Source organism: Oryx dammah, unplaced genomic scaffold, assembly GCF_014754425.2.
Source record: "Oryx dammah isolate SB20612 unplaced genomic scaffold, SCBI_Odam_1.1 HiC_scaffold_11210, whole genome shotgun sequence".
NCBI lineage: Eukaryota > Metazoa > Chordata > Mammalia > Artiodactyla > Bovidae > Oryx > Oryx dammah.
The window spans coordinates 3,415,023-3,442,642 of NW_024080603.1; the positions used below are offsets into that span (position 1 = coordinate 3,415,023).

Consider the following 27,620-nt stretch of genomic DNA (forward strand, 5'->3'; position numbering starts at 1 on the left):
GGCTGGCTGTGAAGCTCTGGGCTATAAAGTAGCCCCTTGACCTGTTTCTGTGGAAACAGCAAAGTTAAGAAAGACTTGGAATATTGTTTTTTCAAACAACAAAGTTTCTGACAGTCCGCCTTTATGGAGAACAAGGTTTCTTATCCACCAGTGAGATAAGAAAGCAGGGTCACCCAAAAAATGGAGTCGTTATGACACCTTTTAGCTCCATTATGAGTTTCAGAGAAATATGAAAGGAAGTGTTAGTTGCTGTCTTGTCTGACTCTTTGCGACCCCATGGACTGTAGCCCCCCAGGCTCCTCTGTTCATGAATTTCCAGGCAGGAGTACTGGAGTGGGTTGACATTCCCTTCTCCATGGGACCTTCCCAACCCAGGGGTCAAACCTGAGTCTCCCACGTTGCAGGGTATTCTTTACTGTCTGAGCCACCAGGGAAGCCCCTGGGAGAAATATGGTTCCCCGTTAGCTTCACAGCTGACTTTATCTGTCTGTCATCTCAGCCTGCTTTAAGAATAATACGTACACTACATTCGTCACATCTGTGGGCCTAACATGCTTGATTTGGATCCAGTGGGCCATGATCCATGTTAATTTGAGATTCTAATAAAGTTTAAATGACAGGCACTGACATCTTAAAACACCTACAATCTAGTGAAGAACTGAAAAATAACTTAATGAAAAAATGACCTGGAAAAGAAAGCTACTAGAAGAACCAATATTAGAAATGTAAGAAGAGGAAACCAGTATGAGAAAGCAGTGGTTTAAGCCATAATAGTGATCAAATCCTTTGACCTTCTAATATCATATAGAGAGATATAGTTTAAGGAAGTCACTAGCTCTGAGGGAAAAAATTAGTAGACAGTGATACAGCATTACTTTTCATAGTGAAAAACTGAAAATAACATAAACTTTGAAGGTGTTGCTAAATACCCGAAATGAATATTTACTGCCATCAGTTCAGCTCAGTTCAGTCACTCAGTCGTGTCCAACTCTTTGCGACCCCATGAATCGCAGCACGCCAGGCCTCCCTGTCCATCACCAGCTCCCAGAGCTCACTCAGACTCACGTTCATCAAGTCCGTGATGCCATCCAGCCATCTCATCCTCGGTCGTCCCCTTCTCCTTCTGCCCCCAATCCCTCCCGGCATCAGAGTCTTTTCCAATGAGTCAACTCTCCGCATCAGGTGGCCAAAGTACTGGAGCTTCAGCTTTAGCATCATTCCTTCCAAAGAAATCCCAGGGCTGATCTCCTTTAGAATGGACTGGTTGGATATCCTTGCAGTCCAAGGGACTCTCAAGAGTCTTCTCCAACACCACGGTTCAAAGGCATCAATTCTTCGGCGCTCAGCCTTCTTCACAGTCCAACTCTTGCATCCATACATGACCACTGGAAAAACCATAGCCTTGACTAGATGGACCTTTGTTGGCAAAGTAATGTCTCTGCTTTTCAATATGCTATCTAGGTTGGTCATAATGTTTGAGTGCTTATGAAATAAGTGCAAGAAATAGGATATTAAAATACCAAGTATGAGATCAACTTTGTTATTTGTTTTAATTAGATGATAACATGTATAGAAAATACCTGCAAAGAAATATACAAAAAGAGCAACAATAGTTATTTCAGAATAGCTAAATTATAGTAGATTTTCTTTATTCTTCATTTTCTACCATAAGCTTATGTTATTCAAAATAGTACAAAAAGCATGTATTACAACAATACAGAGCAGTTCTAACAATAAACATATATTACTCAGAGAAAGAAATTAGTTACTTTAGAAAAAAGTAAGGGTTCTTAGCCAGAAAATAAGTACTTTATGAGAAAAATTATATGCTCCCATGTTATAACTATTTATGGGGTTGGCAAAATGTGTTTTTCCCATTATGACCCTGTTAGATTGAAGAGCATAATTTTTCATTTTTGATTGGTGGTTTTTATGCTGAATAAGGCTGGATGAATCTGAGTCTTTTTTTAATTGTAGAATTTTTAGCATGCGACCCTTTTTTTGCATTAGTCACTTCTACTTGTAGGAGTAACAGATTTAGTAAACCAGAATGCAGCAGTAGTTTGACATTGGTTCTTTCACCCAGAAAAAGGAATCTCAAGCTTCAGTGCCTGTTACTGTTGATGTTATTTTTGACTTTTCATATTTTAATTTTTTTCTAAAGGATAGGTTTTCAAAAGTAAGGGATGAGGAAATAGTATGTCCTTTTAAAAACAACTGTGTGGGAAATTATTGAAATTTGTTTAGGATCAACTAAGATTTGCAATGAAATTAAAAGACGCTTACTCCTTGGAAGAAAAGTTATGATCAACCCAGATAGCATATTCAAAAGCAGAGACATTACTTTGCTGGCTAAGGTCCATCTAGTCAAGGCTATGGTTTTTCTAGTAGTCATGTATGGATGTGAGAGTTGGACCGTGAAGAAGGCTGAGTGCCGAAGAATTGATGCTTTTGAACTGTGGTGTTGGAGAAGACTCTTGAAAGTCTCTTGGACTGCAAGGAGATCCAACCAGTCCATTCTGAAAGAGATCAGCCCTGGGATTTCTTTGGAAGGAATGATGCTAAAGCTGAAACTCCAATACTTTGGCCACCTGATGCGAAGAGTTGACTCATTGGAAAAGACTCTGATGCTGGGAGGGATTGGGGGCAGGAGGAGAAGGGGAAGACAGAGGATGAGATGGCTGGATGGCATCACCGACTCAATGGACGTGAGTCTGAGTGAACTCTGGGAGTTGGTGATGGACAGGGAGGCCTGGCGTGCTGCAATTCGTGGGGTCGCAAAGAGTCAGACACGACTGAGCGACTGAACTGAACTGAACTGAATTTTTGCAAACAAATTTAGGTTTGGACTTAAATTTTCCCTCTGCCATTTATTACAAAGTTATTTTCGTAAACTGAAGTGTCCATAACTCTTTAGTGTAATTACAAAGTTTCCGAATGTATGGTAACGTTATAAATCTTAAATCCGCTTGTCTTTCTGATCCTCTCCAGTCCAGGAAGATGTCTGGAGAACTTCCACCAAACATTAACATCAAGGAACCTCGATGGGATCAAAGCACTTTCATTGGACGAGCCAAACATTTCTTCACTGTAACTGATCCCAGGAACGTTCTGTTAACCAACGAACAACTGGAGGCGGCGAGGAAGGTAGTCCATGATTACAGGTAACACTAGTGGTGTGCTTTTTGACTTAATGTGTTAATAGATCGTCCTGGTGGCCCCTTGTCTTAACCCTTCCCTTAGTGAGTTTTCAACATGTTTTTGCAATTGAGTCCTTTTTATCAAAAGAAAAAAAAAAAAAGTGAGAAATAAGAAGACAGGTTTTGTACCCCATTGGTGACCCTTAACAGAAATATCCAAGGTTCATAATAACCTGAATATAAGACAGCCATCCTCCAACTCATAAGTGCCAATCTGTGAGGTGCCCTGCCTCTCACTCTCTGATACAGCTACCCCTGAATCCACGTCCTTCTGTCTCCAGGTGGAAGCCGCCTCTTACAAAACCAAGTTGTCAGGAATTAGGGTACGTTGGTCACTTCTTAGATAAAGCCTCAATGAATAAACCCCACGTATAGTAGCTCCTATGGGAAGGATGCTGGTGGCATGGTTTGTAGGTTTGGGATGGATTTCGTCAGTTCAAAGAGCCAGGCGTGAGGTAGAGAAGAGGCATGAGCTCTAGGGCAATAGTCACAGCTTTCATTTATTTTAAAAAATTTTAATGCAATTTTTAAAGGCTATACTCAATTTACAGTTATTAACAAAATAACTGTATGCTATGTTTCGAAATACATCCTTGAGCCTGTCTTACACCCAGTGGTTTATACCTCCCAGTCTTCTACCCATATATTGTCCCCCCAACAACTTATAACCACTACTTTGTTCTCTGTATCTGTGTGCCCGATTCTTTTTTGTTATATTCACTGGTGTGTTGTATTTTTTAAATTCCACATATAAGTGATAATTACAGTATTCATTTTTCTCTGTCTGCCACAGCATAATGCCCTCCAATTCCATCCATGTTGCTGCAAATGGAAAAATTTCATTCTTTTTTATGATAAGTACCATTCCACATATATATATATCAGTTCAGCTCAGTTCAGTCGCTCAGTTGTATCTGACTCTTTGCGACCCCATGAATCACAGCACGCCAGGCCTCCCTGTCCATCACCAACCCCCGGAGTTCACTCAGACTCACGTCCATCGAGTCGGTGATGCCATCCAGCCATCTCATCCTGGGTCGTCCCCTTCTCCTCCTGCCCCCAGTCTCTCCCAGCATGAGTCAGCTCTTCACATGAGGTGGCCAAAGTATTGGAGTTTCAGCTTTAGCATCATTCCTTCCAGAGAAATCCGAGGGCTGATCTCCTTCAGAATGGACTGGTTGGATCTCCTTGCAGTCCAAGGGACTCTCAAGAGTCTTCTCCAACACCACAGTTCAAAAGCATCAATTCTTCGGCGCTCAGCCTTCTTCACAGTCCAACTCTCACTTGACCACTGAAAAAACCATAGCCTTGACTAGACGGACCTTAGTCCACAAAGTAATGTCTCTGCTTTTGAATATGCCATCTAGGTTGGTCATAACTTTTCTTCCACGGAGTAAGCGTCTTTTAATTTCATGGCTGCAGTCACCATCTGCAATGATTTTGGAGCCCCCAAAAATAAAGTCTGACACTGTTTCCACTGTTTCTCCATCTATTTCCCAGGGAGTGCTGGGACCGGATGCCCTGATCTTCGTTTTCTGAATGTTGAGTTTAAGCCAAATTTTCACTCTCCCCTTTCACTTTCATCAAGAGGCTTTTGAGTTCCTCTTCACTTTCTGCCATAAGGGTGGTGTCATCTGCATATCTGAGGTTATTGATATTTCTCCCAGTAATCTTGATTCCAGCTTGTGTTTCTTCTAGTCCAGCGTTTCTCACGATGTACTCTGCATAGAAGTTAAATAAGCAGGGTGACAATATACAGCCTTGATGTACTCCTTTTCCTATTTGGAACCAGTCTGTTGTTCCATGTCCAGTTCTAACTGTTGCTTCCTGACCTGAATATAGGTTTCTCAACAGGCAGGTCAGGTGGTCTGGTATTCCCATCGCTTTCAGAATTTTCCACAGTTTTTGTGACCCATACAGTCAAAGGTTTTGTCATAGTTAATAAAGCAAAAATAGATGTTTTTTCTGGAACTCTCTTGCTTTTTCTATGATCCAGCGGATGTTGGCAATTTGATCTCTGGTTCCTCTGCCTTTTCTAAAACCAGCTTGAACATCAGGAAGTTCACAGTTTACGTATTGTTGAAGCCTGGCTTGGAGAATTTTGAGCATTACTTTACTAGCGTGTGAGATGAGTGCAATTGTGTGGTCGTTTGAGCATTCTTTGGTATTGCCTTTCTTTGGGATTGGAATGAAAACTGACCTTTTCCAGTCCTGTGGCCACTGCTGAGTTTTCCAAATTTGCTGACATATTGAATGCAGCACTTTCACAGCATCATCTTTCAGGATTTGAAACAGCTCAACTGGAATTCCATCACCTCCACTAGCTTTGTTCGTAGTGATGCTTTCTAAGGCCCACTTGACTTCACATTCCAGGATGTCTGGTTCTAGATGAGTGATCACACCTTCATGATTATCCGGGTGGTGAAGATCCTTTTTGTACAGTTCTTCTGTGTATTCTTGCCACCTCTGCTTAATATCTTCTGCTTCTGTTAGGGCCATACCATTTCTGTCCTTTATTGAGCCCATCTTTGCATGAAATGTTCCCTTGATATCTCTAATTCTCTTGAAGAGGTCTCTAGCCTTTCCCATTCTGTTGTTTTCCTCTCTCTATATATATACCCCACATCTTCTTTATCCAGTCATCTGTTGATGGACGTGAGGCTTTCCTGATAAATGACCATATAAGAAATATTAATATTTGAAGCTTCGTGGACCACAAAGGGTTTCCATCTTATTCTGCATGTTCTGTCTGTTCTTGCTAATTTCTTGGCTGTTTGCTTTTTTGGTTGGTTGGTTGTTTTACCATCCTTTAAAAAACAATAGAAAAACCACTCTTAGCTAGCTAGCCATATAGGCCACAGACAGTACTTTTCTAACTCCTGCTGTCAGGGAAGTCAGAAGCTGAGAATTGGACTAGTGTGAACAAGAAGCCTAAACGTGCTGTAGATAATGCATGCAGGGTGCATACCTGGCTGTCACGTGGGTAGTCAGGGAAGCCAAGAGAAGTCTGCAAACTGTTGCCGAGCACTGAGCTGGCCAGGTCCTGGCATGCGCAGCCATGCAGAAGGAGGGCTCCCTGGGCAGAGAACGTCTTGGAGCCCTGTGAGCAAGTCCTGAGAAAAGAGGCAGCGGAAGAGAGCAGAAATGTTATTTCGGGAATTCCGACAAGTAAAATGTTCTGTGATTCTGGAACAAAAGCCAAGAAAAGAAGAGAGGTGGAGAGGTAAAGACAGCAAGAGGAGTTGAAACGAAGCCATAAGGAGATTGCAAAGCTCCTAAACCGGTAATAGCAAAATTAGAACCTTCACTGGAGCCGGTGGTGGAGAACTCAGGATGGCAATAGTACCAAGAAAAAGCAGACACAGAAATGCCGGGGGTAAACCTGAGTAGCTCTCCAAGGGTGAGAATCCAAGGTCAGCATACTTCCTATGCGAAGGGCCAGATGTAAATATTTTCACTTTGCGAGCCCTACAGTCATTCTTTTGTGTTGGTTTGTGTGTTTGCCACCCTTTAAAAATGGAAAAACCATTGTTAGCTTCCCAGCCATTTAAAAATAGGATGTGACTTGTCAACTTCAGACCCAGGTGAAAAAGTGAGAGTGTGAAAAGGATTGTATTTCAAGAGAATAGAGGATGGCACGTGAAGACATAATTCATTGATGCTTCTCAAGGAGAAATTAGAAAAATGCGAACAAAGTAATATTAAGTAAATAAAGAATTTTCCTGTAGTGAAACATCTGGAAATTAAACTCACCCTGTTGTAGGCAGAGACTCCTGCAAAATGGAAATTTTTTTCGTTTTCTTTTTCTACAAAGAAACTTTTAAAAATGTTATAAGCAGCCAAAACAGGAAAAAAGTTATTTAAAAAAAGAACAAATGACAGAGAAGTCAACCTGAGCACATGAGGACAGCAAAAAATGTGCTGGGTTTCCTGGAGAAAGCACACAACTGAAGAATTTTACACCAGAGCGTCTGTTTAGAGAGGCAACAGAAAAATATACATCAAAAATAAACTCCTGGGGACTCCCCTGGCCCTTCAGTGATTAAGACTTCATCTTCCAATGCAAGAGGTGCCTGTTCGATCCCTGGTCTGGGAACTCACAACCAAAAAGCCAGAAGATAAAACCGAATCAATATTGTAACAAATTTGATAAACACTTTAAAAAACGGTTCACATCGAAAAAAACAAAGTCTTAAAAAAATGTAAAAAATAGACTCTTCATCAATCCTTCTTATGAGGTCAAGAAATAAAGCAAAATTGAGTTCAAAAATAAGAAATCCATAGTATGTTGTGATTCTGCAAGCAGTTCAAACTGGAATTAACATATATCCAGCCATTCTGCTTCTGGGCACATATCCAAAAGAAGAGGCAGCAGGGTCTTAAACAGATATTTGCATACTGGTGTTTATAGTAGCATTACCCATAACAGCCAAAGGTAGAAGCAATGCAAGTGTGCACGGAAGGATGAATGAAAAAATAAAACATAGTCTATTCACACGGTAGAGTACTATTTGGCCTTGAGAACAAAGGGAATCCCAACACATGCTCAGTTCAGTTCAGTCGCTCAGTCGTGTCCCACTCTTTGTGACCCCATGAACCACAGCACGCCAGGCCTCCCTGGCCATCACCAACTCCCAGAGTTTACCCAAACTTATGTCCATTGAGTTGGTGATGCCATCCAACCACCTCATCTTCTGTTGTCCCCTTCTCCTCCAGCCTTCAATCTTTCCCAGCATCAGGGTCTTTTCAAATGAGTCAGCTCTTCGCGTCAGGAGGCCAAAGTGTTGTAGCTTCAGCTTCAGCATTAGTCCTTCCAATGAATATTCAGGACTGATTTCCTTTAGGATGGACTGGTTGGATCTCCTTGCAGTCCAAGGGACTCTCAAGATTCTTCTCCAACACCACAGTTCAAAAGCATCAGTTCTTTGGCTCTCAGCTTTCTTATAGTCCAACTCTCACATCTATACATAACTACTGGAAAAACCATAGCTTTGACTAGACAGACCTTTGTTGGCAACGTAATGTCTCCGCTTTTTAATATGCTGTCTAGGTTAGTCATAACTTTTCTTCCAGGGAGCAAGCGTCTTTTAATTTCATGGCTGCAATCACCATCTGCAGTGATTTTGGATCCCAAAAAAATAAAGCCTGACACTGTTTCCACTGTTTTCCAATCTATTTCCCATGAAGTGATGGGACCAGATGCCATGATCTTCGTTTTCTGAATGTTGAGTTTTAAGCCAGCTTTTTCACTCTCCTCTTTCACTTTCATCAAGAAGCTCTTTAGTTCTTTGCTTTCTGCCCTAAGGGTGGTGTCATCTGCATATCTGAGGTTATTGATATTTCTCCCGGCAATCTTGATTCCAGCTTGTGCTTCATCCAGCCTAGTGTTTCGCATGATGTACTCTGCATATAAGTTAAATAATGGACTGTATAGTCCATTGGGTCTACAAATAAGTTAAATAAGTTAAATAAGCAGGGTGACAATATATAGCCTTGATGTACTCCTTTCCCTATTTGGAACCAGTCTGTTGTTCCATGTCCAGTTCTAACTGTTGCTTCCTGACCTGCATATAGGTTTCTCAAGAGGCAGATCAGGTGGTCTGGTATTCCCATCTTTTGAAGAATTTTCCACAGTTTGTTGTGGTCCACACAGTCAAAGGCTTTGGCATAGTCCATAAAGCAGAAATAGATGTTTTTCTGGAACTCTTTTGCTTTTTTGATGATCTAATGGTTGTTGGCAATTTGATCTCTGGTTCCTCTGCCTTTTCTAAATCCAGCTTGAACATCTGGAAGTTCATGGTTCATGTCCTGTTGAAGCCTGGCTTGGAGAATTTTGAGCATTAATTTGCTAGCGTGTGAGATGAGTGCAATTGTGTGGTAGTTTGAGCATTCTTTGGCATTGCCTTTCTTTGGGATTGGAATGAAAACTGACCTTTTCCAGTCCTGTGGCCACTGCTGAGTTTTCCAAATGTAACACATACTTCAAGGACAAATTATTGCATAGTTCCACTTACACGAGATGCCTAAAGTAGCAAATACATAGAAACAGAAAAGAGAATGGTGATGGCCAGGGTCTAGGGAAGGGGAGGATCAGGAGTTATTGTTTAAAGAATACAGTGTCAGTTGGGGACAATGAAAAAGTTCTGAACATTGATGGTGGCAAGAGTTGGACGATAACATGAATATGCTTAGTACGCTAAAACTATACCCTTAAACATGGTTAAGGTGGTAAATTTTGTTATGTATATTTTATTACATTAAAAAAATAAGGAAGCTGTAATATAGACTAGTGATGAATGCTGAAATAGTTAAAATAGAAATGGTTGTTGTGTTTCTAGTTATAAGGGGTTCCCTTGTGGCTCAGCTGGTAAAGAATCCACCTGCAATGCGGGAGACCTGGGTTTGATCCCTGGGTTGGGAAGAGCCCCTGGAGAAGGGATAGGCTACCATTCCAGTATTCTGGCCTGGAGAATTACATGGACTGTATAGTCCATTGGATCACAAAGAGTTGGATATGACTGAGCGACTTTCACTTTCTAGTTATAAAGCATTGTAAAGGCAAAGAGAAATTTTAAATGTTTTGTAAAAAACAAAAAAAGAAAAAGTTGTATCTGTCTGAATCTAAAGCCCTAGATTGTAGTATCAACAAAAAAAAAAAGAGGAGGAATTAAAAGTATACCAAATATTTATCATAAGTAGGTATGTGCTTAGTTTCACAGCCATGTCCGACTCTTTGCTATCCCATGGACTGTAGCCCGGCAGATTCTTTACCACCAAGCCTCCTGGGAGGCCCATTTTAAATAGGAGGTAGTCTCAAAATATGTATAGTTTGGCTCTTCACCATATTAGAGAAATGCACTGTATTGTAGAATGGTTTCGAGAATCTTAATGGTAACCATGGTCAAGTTAAATCTTAGTATGTCTAGGGCCTCCCTGGTGGTCAGACAGTAAAGCATCCACCTGCAGTACGGGAGACCTGGGTTTGATCCCTGGGTTCAAAAGATCCCCTGGAGGAGGGCCTGGCAACCCACTCCAGTATTCTTTCCTGGAGAATCCCCATGGACAGAAGAGCCTGGCGGGCTACAGTCCATGAGGTTGCAAAGAGTCAAACAGCACTGAGCGACTAAGCACAGCACAGCATGTCTTCTAAAATCCCAAAGTTATAAAAACAGACTGTGTGATAAGCGTAACAAAAGATAAAACCAAAAACCTGACATAAAAGTTTTAAAAATAACATTAAATAAGATAAAAGAGACCAGATAGCCCAGTGATAACAATACATGTAAAAAAGGATCAAAATCCTCTACTAAAATCAAAGACTTTAAAATAGAGTAAAAAATACTTAAAAAGCTCAACAGTGATGTGGCATCCCAGTCGGAATGCATGAGGGTTTCTAGCTACATGACTCAACTCTGTATGAGGTTGTTGCAAAGGGAGAAATATGGTGCCTTCCTCCAAGACGCTTTCCTCCAAGAATAGCTCAACACTTCATTTTCTCTTTTCATATAAGCCCTTAAAGTCTGTGTCATAAATTGCCTGGGCCTGCTCCACTGGGAATTAGGGGTAATGCTGCTTTAATCACGTCTGCTTTTATATGTATTATATGTAATATTATATATAAGACATATGTGTTCATTTGTAAAACCAATTGTTGAATTAATGACTAAGAAATACCCCAGAGTTCTCCCTCTTCCACCAAGAGACAAATTATCTGTGACCTTTCGGGGGAGGATATCTCAAAGGGTTAGTTGGTGTCAAAGAAGAATTATGTATAGTATAGCTTCAGGAAGTGTGAATACCAACAATCGGTAGTCTTCGTGAGATTCCAACAATCCCACTTTAATGTAAACCCAACAGAAGGTAATAAAAATGGCTAACATTACAAAGCAGGACAAAGGTAACTGCAAATAAAATGGAAGTTGTATGAAAACCAGACAAAATTCCATTCAGGGCAAATAGATCAGAAAAGAATTGATATTGAGAAAATGAACATGGTCGGTATTGATGAAACAGTTAATGTTGCATGAAATACACAAAGAAAAGACTGTTAGAAATACAGACAGAACTTGATTAAACACAGTCATCTAATCACATCAGAATTGTTCAATACTTCGCTTTAACTGTATGAAAATAAAAACCAAGAGTAAAATCACAAAGTAAAAATAATGAGAAAATTAATATCAAAACTTAGGGGATTATGCCAAAATTGTACTGTGAAGGGAAGTTGATAGTTTTACATATCCCTCTGATTAAACCTTAAAGGCTGATGACAAATGAACTGAGACTTCAGCTTAAGAAATTAAAGAGCAACGCAAGAGAATAAAAAGAAAATAGCAATACCACATAGCACATGCCGTGGGCGGATACTGCCTGAAGCGCTTTACGGGCTTTCATTTAAGCATCATAGCAAAAGTAAAGGCTATTCGTGTAACCATGTGTCAGATGAAGGAACTAAGGCAGGAAAGGTCAGCCTGCTCCGAGTCCTGCCACCGTTAAGTGACAGAGCCAGCATAGGGACCCAGACAGTCTGACTCCAGAGTACATTTTGTTAACTACTCCATAGACTGCTTTTCAAGGAAAACAGAGGGAAGTTCGTATTTGTTTAAAGTCAGAAATAAATAGAAAAATAAATGTAGAAACAAGTTCTTTGATAAACCTAGAGAAAGATAAGCCTCTAGCACATCTAATCAATATGAAATAAATACATAAAATTAAAACTATATTGCAAGAGGATAAGGAAGTTTCCTATGGGAAATAGAAATACAAAAATAAAGCCTACTATTTAGCTCTTTGCTAAAAATTTCAGAAATCTTAGTAAAATATCTAACCCTCTATGAATATACAAATTACCAAAATTGACTCAATGCAAAAGAAGGCAAGGAAAGAGAAAAACGAAATAAGGAAGAAATGAGATGAATAAAAAATAAAGAGAAAGATGGAATACATAAATAAATATAAAACTTTCCCACTAAAATCTCTTAGACCAGTTAGCATCACAGGTAAAATAAATCATTTCTTCATAGGAAGAAACAATACCAATTCCATCACAAACTCTCCCAGAAAATAGAAGAGGGGGGAAAGTCTTCATCATCCATTTTATGACTACTGACAGCAAAGCCAATGGGATTGCAAGAAAAAAATTCAGACCAATATCCCTCATTAACATAGACACAAAAATCCTCAACAAAATTAACAGCTTAAATCTAGCCATATATAAAAAGGATAATACCCCAAATAAGCAGAACCCAAATGTGGTTTATTACAACAATGCAATTTCATTTTAGCATTTGGAAATTACTGTATTAGTAGACTATGACAGAAAAACGTGTGGTCATCTCAGTAGATGCAGAAAAAGCAGAGAGAAGAATCCAAAATCAATTCATGATAAAACTCTCAGCAAACTAGGAATAGAAGGAATAAAATACATCTAAGAAAACCCTACAACAGACACCAACCAAATTTAATGATGAAAGAATGAGAACTTTTCCCCTGAGATCAAGAACAAAGCCAAGAGTTCAACAGTCACTACTTTCATTTAGCATTCTGCTGAGTAGCTAGTAGTCCAGTAAGAAAAAATAGCAACATAAAAGATGTATAGACAGGAAAGGAACTAAAACTGTCTTCATTCACAGAAAGCATGATCATCTGTGTAGGAAAAATCTACCAAAAATGCAAATGGAGCGTGTTTAGCCCAATCACGAGACATAAGAGCAATATTCAGAAATCAATTGAGTTTCTATTTGCTGCTGCTGCTGCTGCTAAGTCGCTTCAGTCATGTCTGACTCTGTGCGACCCCACAGACGGCAGCCCACCAGGTTCCCCCGTCCAGGCAAGAACACTGAAATGGGTTGCCATTTCTTTCTCCAATGCATGAAAGTGAAAAGTGAAAGTGAAGTTGCTCAGTTATGTCTGACTCTGTGCGACCCCATGGACTGCAGCCTACCAGGCTTCTCCATCCATGGGATTTTCCAGGCAAGAGTACTGGAGTGGGTTCCCATTGCCTTCTCCATGAGTTTCTATTTAGTAACAACTAATAACTGGAAATTGAAATTTTACATATAGTATTTTCAGTAGCAACAAAAATATAAAATGCCTGATTTCAAGATTTACTATCAAGCTCAAGTAATCAAAACAGTATAGCATAAAGATAGGTATATAGGTCAGTGGAACAGAATCGGGGATCCCAAAATAGAATTCTCAAGATAATTCAATAGAGAAAGAATATTCTGTTCAATGAGTGAGTCTGGAAAATGGATTTTCGTATTTAAAAAAGTATTAATCCTTAAACAAAACCATAAACATAACTTGAAATGAATGATAAACCTAAATATACAAGCTAAAACTATAAAGCTTCTAGAAGAAAGCAAGATAAAATCTATATGACTTGGGGATAGGCAAAGATTCCTTAGGCTGTAAGCATGAAGAATAAGGGAAAAGTTACGTCTCTACACAGCAGAAGACGCTGTTTAGAGAACGACAGTGCAGTTCACAAACTGGAAGAAAATATTTGCAAAACTTACAGCTCATAAGGGACTTACATCAAGAAGAGATAAATAATTCTTTTAAACCCAATTTTTTGAAATGGTCCAAAGATTTGAGTAGACTGCTGACACTCAACCAAAGAAAATATAGAAATATCAAGCAAGCATATAGAAAGATGCAAAGTATCACTAGTTGTTAGGGAGATGCAAATTAAAACAACAATGAAGTGTCATTTCACACCTGTCAGAATCAAAAAGACAACAAATAACAACTTTCCATGTGGATGTAGAGGAAAGGGAACCCTCGTGTCCTGTTGGTGGGAATGTATAGAATGGAGATTCCTTTAAAAATTAAAACTATTAGGTGGCGCATAATTGCAGTTTCTGATCATGAATTTTAAATCATTATAACTAGGCTCAAACACATCTTTATTAATCAAAATAGGAACCATTACAGTCAACACATTTTTGCCAATGAGAAATAATTTTGTTTATTCCTGTAGCATAAAAATCCATGCTTGGGGATTCGATGAACTCTGGGAAAGCGTTTTCCAAGCCTCCTGCTGGTTGTGGAAGGATTTTCCCTGCAAAAAGGGATCAAGATGCTTGAAGAAGTGGTGGTCGGTTGGCGAGAGGTCAGGTGAATGTGGTCGATGAGGCAAAACTTCGTGGCCCAACTCGTTCAACTTTGGATGTGTTTGGTGTGCAAAGTGTGGTCAGGCATGGTCACAGAGAAGATCAGGGGCCATCCTGCTGACCAGTGTGGGCTGCAGGTGTCACAGTGGTTGGTGCATCTCATCGATTTGCTGAGCACACTCCTCAGATGTTGTGGTTTCACCGGGATTCAGAAAGCTATGGTGGATCAGGCCAGCAGCACACCGCCAAACAGTGACCATAACCTTTTATTGGGTGCAAGTTGGGCTTTGGAAAGTGCTTTGGAGCCTCTTCTCAGTCCAGCCACTGAGCAGGTTGTTGCTGGTTGTCATATAAAATGCACTTGTCACACATCACAGTCTGGTTGAGAAATGGTTCATGGTTGTGTAGAATAAGAGAAGACGATGTTTCAAAACAACAATTTTTTGATCTGCGGTCAGCGTATGAGGCACCCACTTACGGAGCTTTTTCACCTTTCCAGTTTGTTTCAAATGCCAAACGACCATAGAAAGGACAATGTGGAGTTCTTTAGCAACTTCTCATGTAGTTGTAAGAGGATCAGTTTCAATGGTTGCCCTCAGTGGTCCTTGTCAACTTCCGATGGCCAGCCTCTGGGCTCCTCATCTTCAAGGATCTCATCTCCTTTGCAAAATTTCTTGAAGCACCACTACACTGTATGTTTATTAGCAATTCCTGGGCCAAATGAATTCCTGATGTTGCGAATTGCCTCTGCTGCTTTACAACCCATTTTGAACTTGAAAATCACTCAAATTTGCTTTTTGTTTAATGTCATTTCCATAGTCTAAAAAAATATGAAGTATATAGCAAGTAATAAGGCATTTCACAACAAACTGTGGAAAATTCTTAAAGAGATGGAAATACCAGACCACCTGACCTGCCTCCTGAGAAATCTGTATGCAGGTCAAGAAGCAACAGTTAGAACTGGACATGAAACAACAGACTAGTTCCAGATCCGGAAAGGAGGACATCAAAGCTGTATATTGTCACTCTGCTTATTTAACGTATATGCAGAGTACATCGTGTGAAATGCCAGGCTGGATGAAGCACAAGCTGGAATCAAGATTGCTGGGAGAAATATCAATAACCTCAGATATGTAGATGACACCACCCTTATGGTAGAAAGCAAAGAAGAACTAAAGAGCTTCTTGATGAAAGTGAAAGAGGAGAGTGAAAAAGTTGGCTTAAAACTTAACATACAGAAAACTAAGATCATGGCATCTAGTCCCATCACCTCATGGCAAATGGATGGGGAAACAATGGAAATTGTGAGAGACTTTATTTTCTTGGGCTCCGAAATCACTGCAGATGGTGACTATAGCCATGAAATTAAAAGACGCTTGCTCCTTGGAAGAAAAGTTACGACCAACCTAGACAGCATATTTAAAAAAGCAGAGACATTATTTTGCCAACAAAGGTCTGCCTAGTCAAAGCTATGATTTTTCTAATAGTCATGTGTGGATGTGAGAGTTGGACTATAAAGAAAGCTGAGCAGTGAAGAATTGATGCTTTTGAACTGTGGTGTTGGAGAAGACTCTTGAGAGTCGCTTGACTACAAGGAGATCCAACTAGTCAATCCTAAAGGAAATCAGGCCTGAATATTCATTGGAAGCACTGATGTTGAAGCTGAAGCTTCAATACTTTGGCCACCTGATGCGAAGAACTGACTTATTTGAAAAGGCCCTGATGCTGGGAAAGATTGAAGGCGGGAGGATGAGTTGGTTGTATGGCATCACTGACTTGATGGACATGAGTGTGAGTAAGCTCCAGGAGTTGGTGATGGACAGGAAAGCCTGGCGTGCTGCAGTCCATGGGATCACAAAGTCGGACACAACTGAGCTACCGAACTGAACTAAATAAGTCATAGCAAAAAATGATAAAACAAGGAATGCACGTTAAAATGATGTATAATAACATAACCACATTTATTTAAGAATGTATTCCAGTATCAAATGGCAAAATTCAGCAATGCAAAACCAGAATTACTTTCGCACCAACCCAATACATATAGTCCCTCAGTTCCACTCCTGGGTATTCAAAAAAAGATACATGTACACTGATGTTTATTGCAGCATTGTTTACAATAGCCAAGATATGGAAGCAATCTAAGTACCAATCAATAGATGAATGGATAAGAAGTTGTGATGAATATAGATATATAAAAAATATATTACTCAGCCATTAAAAAAAAAAGAATGAAATCTTATCATTTCTGAGAACCCAGCTGGACTTGGCTGTGTTATGGTAAATGAAACAAGTCAGACAGAGAAGGACAAATACTATGTGATTTTACTTGTGTAGAATAAGAGAAGATGGCGCTTCAAAACAGCAATTTTTTGGAATCTAAAAAAATGAAACAAAGGAACAAACAGAACAAAACGAACACCAACTCACAGATACAGAGAACAGACGGGTGGTTGTCAGAGGAGAGGAGGTTGTGGAGAGGAGAGAGATAGGTGAAGGGGATTAACTCCCAGCTGGTGCAAAGTCCCAGTTACTGAATTGTCGTCCTTGTTCAGTCACTTAGTCGCGTCCAGCTCTTTGTGACCCCAAGGACTGCAGCGCACTGGTCTTCCCTGTCCTTCACTATCTCCCAGAGCTTGCTCAAACTCATGTCCGTTGAGCTGGGGAGGCCATCCAACCGTCTCATCCCCTCTTGCCTCCTCCTCCTCCTGCCCTCAATCTTTCACAGCATCAGGGTCTTTTCTGATTTCAAAAGAAATGAGTCACAGGTATGAAATGTACATTGTGGGGATATGTGAAGAATTATAGTTTGAATATCTTTGTAAGGTGGCAAATGGCAGCTAGACTTATAATTTGAAATGCATAGAAGTACTGAATTACTATGGTGGTACCAGGAGCTCACACAGTGTTGTAGGTCAGCTATCCTGCAAAAACAAACTCATGGAAAAAGAGCTCAGATTTGTGGTTACCAGAGGCAGGGGGTAAAGGAGAGGAAGTGGATAAAAGCAGTCAAAAGATACAAACTTCCAGTTACAAGATAAGTACTTGAGATATGATATACAACATGATAAATAAAATTAACACTTCTATACATTACATATGAAAATTGTTGAGAGAGTACATTCTGAGTTCTCATCACAAGGAGCAATATCTTTTTCTATTTCTTTAATTTTGTATCTGTATGATAAGAGTGTTCGCTAAACTATTATGCTGATCATTTCATGATGTATGAAAGTCAAGTCATTATTTTGAACATCTTAAACTTATATAGTGCTGTATGTTAACTATATCTCAACAAAACTGGAAGAAAAGAAGGGGGTATATACTGGAAAGTCTAAAGTAAAAAACAAAAACGACAAATACCACTTTATGCCTACAAGAATGGCTAAAAAGAGGATTGATAAATGTGAGGCAAGTGCAAGGCCGCTGGGCGTCGTCATTAGAAGAAGTGCTTTGAATAACTGGAGGAGTATGTGGTAGACCTGGATATGTTGCAGAGGTTTCAGTTCTCTCCAGATTAATACAGTTTTGGTCAAAATACGATTGTGATCACCTATAAAATTAAGACAATAATAGCTAAGGCACTTTTGAAAACGCGGAAGAGGAATGGAGTGAAGGACCAGTGCTCTATGAGATATTAAGTGGACTGTCATACAGGGGCAACTAACACATCATAAATGAACTATATTCCAATAGAAAATTAATTTAAAAAAAACCATCGATTACAATAGTGGCTTTGACACCACAAGATGAGGGGATTACTGTGGAACGTTCAGAAAGCAAGCCTAACGTTCATAAAAGCTCAACTGATGATAAAGATAACATTGAAATCTTCATACTGGAACAGAAGACCAGCCAACTGGTAACAGAAGTTAAGCAGTTTCTCATATTTGTATCTCAAGGTAAATTCCAAATCGATTAAAAACTTTAAGTGACAAAACAAACAAAAAGACTATTAGGAAAATGCAAGAAGTGTCTGTGAACATACCTATAACCCTAAAATAGGTCACACCTTTCTGGGCAGAGCCTTCTTCTGCACCTGTGCTGTGCTGTGCTTGGTCGTGTCCAACTCTTTGCAACTCCATGACCTGAATGCATAATAAAAAAAATTTTCATGACAGCAGATAACCTAACTGAACCAAATTATCCACATTGTATAAAGAGTACAACGGGCTACCTAGATAGTGATGACGGCACCGCTGCTGATGATAAGAAAAGGGACATACTAAGTCGAGAAAAAGGATAAAATATTAGTTTTAATATTTTACATAGTTTTTATCTCAGAGAATATTTTATCTCAGAGAATAATTTCTTTCTAAGTAATCTTAGATGTGGGAAAAGTTTACTTATAAGGGTGTTTACTTCCTCATCCTTTACCAGTGGAAAAGGTTAAGTGCAGTTACAATGTCCTACAGCAGGGATTAGTATGATTTCTATGGCTGCCTTAACACATTACCACAAGCTGAGTGGCTTAAAATAAAGGAAATGTATGGTCTGAAATCCAGGTGTTTGCAGGGCTCTCTCTGACAGCCCTAGGCCAGATCCTTCTTTATCTCTTCCAGCGTCTGGAAGCCCTAGGCTTGTAGCCATGCCTCTCAAATCTCTGTCTCCCTCAGCACACACTCTTCTTTACGTGGCTGCACTTGGTCTTACAAAGACATCAGTCATTGAACTTGCCTCCTCTTTCCCGCAATCCAGCATGACCTCACCTTAACTACATAATTAACAGCCTTGTTTACAATTAAGGTCATATTCTGAAGTTCCATGTGAATGTGAATTTTTTGGGTGGAAAGTATTCAACCCAGTATAGATGATGTAGAATATATGAAGATATAGAGAAAGGTTTACAAAATAGTATTGATAAAAAAGATGATAAATGCATCATGTATATCGATCTAGAAAAATCTGAAAGGGTATTCAGTAAGCATTTCCAGTGGCTGTGAATCAGGGAAAGCTCAAATGGTTTTAGTTATGCTAATGAATTTGTGTATTTTCTAAATTTCTTGCAAGGAATATGTGTTTCTTTGATAAGGAAATATGATGAACCTTTCTAGTCTAGGTTTTCAAAATACAGGTTTAAGAATGATTTCATGTTCTTGATTGCCACAGCTTTTGTCTAATGAGGTAAAAATATCTTAGAGTTTACAGAGTTCAATGTACATTTTAAAATGTCATTTAAAACAAAGAATATTTCAAAGTTGAATAGTTCCCTATTTTACAACACATTTTTGTTTTTCCACATTATAGATAACTTGAGATTTGTGGCTTTAAAATGCTCATTTTAAGTGTATATTTTCTTTTGTGTTATTGGAATTTCCCTGACTCTATGCAATAGTGCGATGTTTCACCCTATCCAGACACAGATGTTCTAGGTAGCACTGGTGAGGTACTCGGAATGAAAATTGCTATGTTGTTTGTTGCTGTTTTCCTAGGCAAGGAATTGTTCCTTCAGGTCTCACAGAAAATGAATTATGGAGAGCAAAGTACATCTATGATTCAGCTTTTCATCCGGACACTGGAGAAAAGATGATTTTAATAGGAAGAATGTCAGCTCAAGTTCCGATGAACATGACCATCACAGGTTGTATGATGACATTTTATAGGTAAGTTCTGGCAGTGTAACAACAGTTTGTTTTATATTACAGGAGCTTAAAGCACATTTTTGTACTTGAATGGTTGTATTGAAATAAATGTCATTTCATGTGGAGTTTCATTTTGTATAAAAGTTTCAATCCTAGGAGGTTGTTTTACCTTTTCCTTCTGTTGAATAGAACTCTCCTTGTTGCCCAAAAGGAGGTTGAATTTCTCCTTAAATCTTAGACCCAAAAGAAAATGAGAAAGAACATTTAGAAAGCCTCTAAGCAGAGTCTCTTTGTAATCAATTCATATAATATAGGTATAAATATGTATGTAGGTGTAAACACCTAAGCTTATACGTGGAATGAGGGGAGATGAGAAATACTTAGCCTACAGATTCCTTCTTTCTGTAAGAGAAGGGACCTGATGTTGATCACAGCAAGTGAGTGCCTGCTCTTTGCTGGGCTCCCTTACAAGTTTAAGACAAGATTTAACTCCATCCTCACCTTAACCCAGTGATCCCATCCTCCAGGATCTAATGCCTGATGATCTGAGGTGGAACTAATGTAATAATAATAGAAATGAAGTGTGCAATAAATGTAATGAGCCTGAATCATCCCAAAACCATCCCCTACTCCAGTCCGTAGAAAAGTTGTCTTCCGTGAAACCGTCCCTGGTGCCATAAAGGTTCAAGACCGCTGCCCTAGCCCGCTTCAGTCTGTTGCTATCCTCAGTTCATGAGTGAGGAAACTGAGACTCAGAGAGGATGAAAACCTGCCCAGCCCCACTGGTCCTCAGCCTCTGACGCAGAACATCCAGTCCTGGGCCCAGCGCTCTCCCTGCTCCAGTCTGTCTCCTGTCGGGGTCCCTGCGTTCGTGGCGTCTGCTCTGCATGACAGCTAGATCCCAAGCGGTGGTGGGTGTGTGATAGATCTCTCTGTTTCAGGACCACACCAGCAGTGCTCTTCTGGCAGTGGATCAACCAGTCCTTCAATGCTGTGGTCAATTACACCAACAGAAGTGGAGATGCTCCCCTCACTATCAAGTAAGACCGGAAGGTTTAACCAGCCTCTGCATTCCTCTGGTGTTCATTTGGTCCAGTGGTGATGCCCTCCTGGTGAAAAAGTATATTTGTACAAATCGTTTATATGGTTTGGAATCTTAGGGAGCCTGTATCTCAGTAGTGTGTCTTTTCCTCCCTTTCTGCCTAGATAACAGTTTCCACAGCCTGCCTTCTCAGACATCATCCGTGCTGTTAGTGGCGCTGGTAGGAAGGCAGGGCTCCCACAACCAAGGACACATCCCCTTCACCCGCACGGAACACACAGCAGACAGCTCGGGGCAGGCCCTGTAGGTTACACAGATAGCAGCATCAGCATTGGGGGGGGGGGGGTCTCTGCAGAAATCCAGGGGATCTTATATCTGATTTATCTTTAAAATAGGACGTCTCTGGAGCCTGAAAGAAAGTGAATGGATTTAAAATTTTGCCTCCTGTGAGAAAATGTTCAGGCAAGCTAAAGTGATTAGTTAACCAAAACTTTGAGCCTAATTTATATAACACTTCAAAGAATTTTTGGTTTTATTTTAACTCTTAAATTGAGTTTGATCATCTGTATTCTTCTATTATCATCCTAGGGAACAAAGAATATTGAAATCTGCAACCCAGCCGTGCTGATCACACCTTCATTTCATCCAATTCTTGAATTAAAATTTATTTTAAAATAATAGAGAACTGCTTGAGCTTACTTGTATTTTGAAGATAAGACTTTTAGTATTTTTATACAGTAAGATGTCATTTTAAGAATGGCTGCACTGCATTTTTACTTTCAGTATGTATAGCAATATTTTGAGAGGTACTTTTTATTTAGTCCATATGCTACAAACATTTAAGCTAATATGCATTTCCCCACATTTGTAGCTTCCTACCCAGTCACAGCTTCCTTTCTTCCCCTCCCCCAGACATACATACTCTTCACGTCTACATGTTCAGCGTGGTAGTTAGGTTATATGTGAAGAATGCCACTTTTATATGGGTCTGCTTCCTTTTTGTTATGAATAGCTCTACTGGCAGAGCTGAATATATCATTGATGAATCTTTTTTAAAATTTATTTTATTGAAGTATGGTTGATTTACAATGTTGTTAGTTTCTACTGTGCGACAAAGTGATTCGGTTAAAATGTACATTCTTTTTCATATTCATTTCCATTGTAGTCTGTCGCAGGATGTCGACTGTAGTTCCCTGTGCTGTACAGGAGAACACTGTTGTTCATCCATTCTATATACAGTGGTTTGCATCCGCTAAACCCAAACCCGCAGTCCTTCGCTCCCTCCCCTCTTTCGGCTTGGCAGCCACGAGGCTCTTCTCGTGAGCGTGTTCCTGTCCCTCCAATAAGCTCATTTGTGTCATGTTTCATGGAATCTCTATTCTTAATCTTCGTCATTTCTTCCCAAAACGTTGGACTCGAGTTTTCTGACATACACTCATTGTTTATGTACCATTTTCCTTCTTTTCAGTGAACTGGGAACAGCTTACGTTTCTGCAACAACAGGTGCTGTAGCAACAGCTCTAGGACTCAACGCATTAACCAAGGTATTCAGATTTTTGTCTCCGTAGTAAAGCGTCTTAATTTGTTCTCACCTACCTGGCTCGAAGTCTGTTATTTCTCAAAATAGTTCAAGTCTGTTGACTTTCTTATTATAGTCATCATCTTCAACTGTTTTTTGCTTTTTTAAAAAAATTCTATCCTCACTAATAACATTTGCCAAGACATTTGTTTCTACCTGACACTGTGTCTTAAGTGCTAAATGCTTCCCTACCACCGACACAGCCCACCGAGGCTGGGTGCTGGGCAGGGTGCCTCGGGGCACACCTCTGAGGAGTGGAGGAGTCAGCATCTAAACCCAAGACTTTGGGACTTCAAAACCCCTGCTCCGTCATCCACATGCCGCCGTCAAAATATCATGGATGCCCCCCTGGTCCCAGGATGCCCAGGCTGGCAATAGAAAAATAACCTCTAGGAAACAAGTTTTGAGCACACTTTGGACCTGCATTTCTGTACAAGTAGGACTCTGCCTTGGTAGTGGTTTTTGAGAAGAAATAAGTATTTGCATTCAGTACCGTAGAAAATAAGCTCTTGCTTTCGGAATTATCTTTTCTGCAGCGTGTCTCTCCGCTCATAGGACGTTTTGTTCCTTTCGCTGCTGTAGCTGCGGCTAATTGCATTAATATTCCGTTAATGAGGCAAAGGTAAGCATAATATGCCCTCCTAGAGAGGACTTTTGCTTGACAGTAGCATCTCTTCTAATAAATTGCTTTGTTGAAACTTTAAAAACTTTTGTTTTATTTTAATATTTGCAGGTGAAATTATATGAGATTTGCCTCCATGTAATCTGGTTATTGGGGTGAGGATGAGCCCATTGATGAAACAGGGTCAGCTCTGAGTTGCTGATTAGTAATGTGGACTGATGAGCATATGGGATTCGGACTAGTCTTTCTATTTCTATATGATACAAAGTTTAAAAAAAATAGATCTCAGACGTATGTCTGTGCCCGGAAAGCTTATTCTATAAAATAGGTTCTTCCCCCACCCAGATTTTCTTTTAGGGTTTAAGATAAGATTAATCTATATCTTTGGAAGTATTTTTTTAGTACTGGCAAAAATTAAAGGAGAAGGAAGAATGAAAAAAAGCATTTTGGAATGGATAACGAAAAACAGGGTAACAGAGGAGCGATAATTATAGCTTTAGTGACCATAGTTAAATATTCTGTAGTGCCTGTACTTGTGGCTGCTCTGTCAGTATAGTTAGCTTACTTAATGATGCTATGAATTGTATCACTCTCATTTTCTTTTCTTTAGAAATTCAGGCAAGGCTTCATTGTTAGGGAATATTCTGGAGAAAAGATACAAAGAGACCAAAACAGCCAGCTCCCACTTTTGAAGAGCCCGGAGCAAAAGCAGGGGGCTGGGGCAGGCCCCTGCACAGGACAACCTAAGGACTGGGCAAAATGCCTAAGCCACCGTCCTGCTGGACCCCTGGACACACCCCTACGCTCACCGCATATAAGGAACAAGCTGGCCCCCAACCGAGGGAGCTAGCAAGCCCCCAGGGAGCCAGCAAGCTAGAAAAGGAAGCTGTTACTTGTTTTCCGTCCCCACTGCTGCAGCAGGAGGCCCAGTTAAGCCTTGCCTGAAATTCTTCAAGTTACCTAGTCATCCTTTGAGTTCTATTGTTATTCAAAATGCTACCTTTTTTTACAAAATTTGCTAGTGTTGTTTCCTTTTTGTGTCTATCCCACAAGGATTAAGCCTGTTCATGGCATTTAAAAATCAGGCTTATTAGGGCCAAAAATGACCCTGGAGTGCATTTTTGGATTAAGTAGGGACTTGATCTTTCACAGCCTAAGTACTGTTTCCAGCTGTTCCATGAACCGCCTGTGTATGAACTTTGCACGTGTCTTGCTCTCCAGGGAACTCAAAGTTGGCATTCCTGTCACAGATGAGAACGGGAACCGCCTGGGCGAGTCGGCAAATGCTGCCAAACAAGCCATCACGCAAGTAGTTGTCTCCAGGATCCTGATGGCAGCCCCTGGCATGGGTGAGGAGAACCTTGGCATCTGTTCCTGTACTTGGCACGTCTCGCTTGAACAAGCATTGGTGTGCCAGTGAGCACCAACCGTGAAGGATCCCTGCCTGAGATGGCCTCTGGTCAGGGAGGCAGAGAATTGACCAAATAAGTCAGATAGATATGTAATCTGTGACATGGTTACAAGGGCTCAGGGGATCTTGGAGTGGAAGTTTTATCAAACCCAAGTCCGTGTGTACAGTGAGGCTGAACACCACCAAACGACAGAGTTTGGAAAAGCGGAAGATCTATTGCAGGGCTGTGCAACGGCAACGTGGCTCATGCCCCCCAAAAAACCCCAAAGCATTTAAAGGCACAGCGTTTTTAAAGGCCACCCAGTGGGGAGCGGCTGCCGCAGGGTATGTGATTGGCTTGTGCATAGCTCTCTGCTTGGTTGATGGTAAGGTAACAAAGAGGGTTAACAGCATCAGTCCTTGGGCGCCGGACAGTCGGGGCTGTGTGCTCATGATCGTCCTGAGATGCTGTTATCTGGGTGCTTCAGAGAGGAGCTGCAGCAGAGGATGTGGGGCACGGGGTCTGTCCCAGGAAGACCCCAGAGGTCCTGCTTGGTGACAGGAGTAGATTGGGCAGATAAGGGGGAGGGTGGTTCCAGGGATGCATCTTCTGGGGCACACGTGCAAACAGCAAGAGATGGCTGAGGCGTGCCTGGTGGCTTGGAAGCGTTACAGGGCCACGTGGGGGGAGAGGAGGGGGTAGGAACAGTAGACAGGGCAGCCGGGCTGCCGTGGGCAGAGTGCGGATGGCTCTGCAGGCATTTGGAGGCCTGGCTTTAGTCCCAGGGGTAGAAGGCCATGCAGGGTTTTGAGCAGGGGAGTAGCAATAATAAGCCAACTCGGGCTTTAAGTGCATAACTCTGGGTGCCATGCTAAGAGTCAGCTGAAGAGGAACCAGGACTGGTGATTGGAGACTGGTCAGGATGGTGGTTGGACCAGGGCACTTGGCAGTACGGGTGATGAGAATTTGAAGAGAGAGAATTTGAAGAGAAAGAATTTGGTCTTAGTCAATCTTGACAAGACACTTCTAACAGTTCTTGAATAAAGGATTTATTTGTATCAATTGGAAACCATTGGAACACAAACCAAGTTGGGTTAATTCCAACAACCATGAATAAAATGGCTGCCAGGATGGACTCAGTTTTGTCCATTAGACTTGGACTCAGCATGATGAAATGCAGAAAATCTCTGCTGTGACTTAGTTCCTCTGAGAATCTCTGATCTAGTCCTAAAGCTTCTTCAGCTACACTCAGACCAGGACTCTCAAGAAGGTTCTCAGAAACCAGAGGGCCCAAGAGTACATTACTCTTTAAAGAAAAAGGAAAACAGAAATGAGTATCTTCAATTTCCTTGTCTAAATTGAGGGCACACAGCCCTTGGCTATTTACTAAGCTCTCAAAGAAGGCACGCTTACTTGAGCGCTGTTAGATTTTCCCAGGGATGTGTTTTTGGTTGTTGTCTTTGAATTCCTTTTGTCATTGAGAATGCTCATCAGCATTCCTCACAAGTAGGAGTGAGCAAACAAAAGTTAAAGAAAGAAAACTTTCTTCCTTTCCAACTACTGGCACTCACAGCTAATTGGTTATCTGATTAAAAAGCAGAGACATTACTTTGCCAGCAAGGGTCCGTCTAGTCAAAGCTATGGTTTTTCCCATAGTCATTTATCGATGTGAGATTTGGACCGTAAAGAAAGCTGAGTGCCAAAGAATTGATGCTTTTGAATTGTGGTGTTGGAGAAGACTCTTGAGAGTTCCTTGGACTGCAAGGAGATCCAACCAGTCTGTTCTAAAGGAGATCAGCCCTGAATATTCATTGCAAGGACTGATGCTGAAGCTGAAACTCCAATACTTTGGTCATCTGATGTGAAGAGCTGACTCATTGGAAAAGACCCTGATGCTGGGAAAGATCGAGGGCAGGAGGAGAAGGGGATGACAGAGGATGAGATGGTTGGGTGGCATCACCGACTCAATGGACATGAGTTTGAGCAAGCTCCAGGATAGAGTGAAGTACAGGGAAGCCTGGCGTGCTGCAGTCCACGGGGTCGTAGAATCGGACACGACTGAAAGACTGAACCGAACTGAACTGATTAACCACCGTTAAGTGATTTAACAAAGACATCCTCGTGCAACAGCGGTATGCACTGTAGGCTGGGTGAACTGAGGAAACCACGGCCATGAAATGTAGGCCAAGAGCCCCCTGAGTCAGGGACCAGCATGTTGTCACTGAGCTGCGAGGAGCTGGGGAGGCTGCCCTGGTGTACCTGCTGAGCCCAGGTCTCCAGATTTTATGAGACCAAGCTGGCCACTCCAGCTGCTACTCTGGGTAGGTTTTTGGTTTTGCTCTTTCCCATTTTGAAATACAAGGCTCCTCTTTGGAGTTCAGTCATCCCAGCAGATTTGTTTCCAGTGGCTTGGTTATCTGAAACATTATTTAGTCCCGGGAGAAGAGACAGTCTTCCTATCCCAGCAACATCTCTAAAGGTAACTGACATATTGAAATTGCTGTGACAGTTTAGTCTAATGGATAGTTGAGTCTGCTAAGTTGCTTCAGTCATGTCCGACTCTGTGTGACCCCAGAGACGGCAGCCCACCAGGCTCCGCTGTCCCTGGGATTCTCCAGGCAAGAACACTGGAGTGGGTTGCCATTTCCTTCTCCAATGCATGAAAGTGAAAAGTGAAAGTGAAGTCACTCAGTTGTGTCCGACTCCTAGCGACCCCATGGACTGCAGCCCACCAGGCTCCTCCATCCATGGGATTTGCCAGTGCTAGAGTACTGGAGTGGGGTGCCCCTGAATCATGAGTAAATGAACTAAGCTATCTGACGTTTTACATGCATCATTGCAGCTTATCATCCTGGCTAGTTTGATACAGTTATCCCATTATATAGGTGAGGAAAACAGAAAACCAAGGCTCAGAGCAGTGAGGTAACTTTTTCTGGATCACCCCAGCTAACAAGTGGTCTGTGTGACTCAAGGCAGGAATTTTTATACTGTACTCCACAGGGATGGACACCCGGGAAAGCCTACATTTGTATCATTGGTACAAAAGGGGAAAGTTCCTGATGTTTGCATTGTTGCATATTTAATATT

At 40.9% G+C, this 27,620-nt stretch overlaps 1 protein-coding gene across 2 annotated transcripts in view; it reads left to right on the forward strand.

Moving 5' to 3' along the window:
- The window catches only part of LOC120860971 (sideroflexin-1), a 56,221-nt gene that overhangs the window by 14,576 nt on the left and 14,025 nt on the right, over positions 1 to 27,620 (forward strand). For both annotated transcript variants that reach the window (XM_040236675.1, XM_040236674.1), the window contains exons 2-7: positions 2,992 to 3,164; positions 19,750 to 19,920; positions 20,841 to 20,939; positions 22,410 to 22,485; positions 23,057 to 23,142; positions 24,364 to 24,491. In XM_040236675.1, coding sequence (XP_040092609.1) covers positions 3,001 to 3,164; positions 19,750 to 19,920; positions 20,841 to 20,939; positions 22,410 to 22,485; positions 23,057 to 23,142; positions 24,364 to 24,491 — 724 coding nt within the window. In that variant the 5' untranslated portion in view covers positions 2,992 to 3,000. The remainder of the gene's footprint in view (positions 1 to 2,991; positions 3,165 to 19,749; positions 19,921 to 20,840; positions 20,940 to 22,409; positions 22,486 to 23,056; positions 23,143 to 24,363; positions 24,492 to 27,620) is intronic.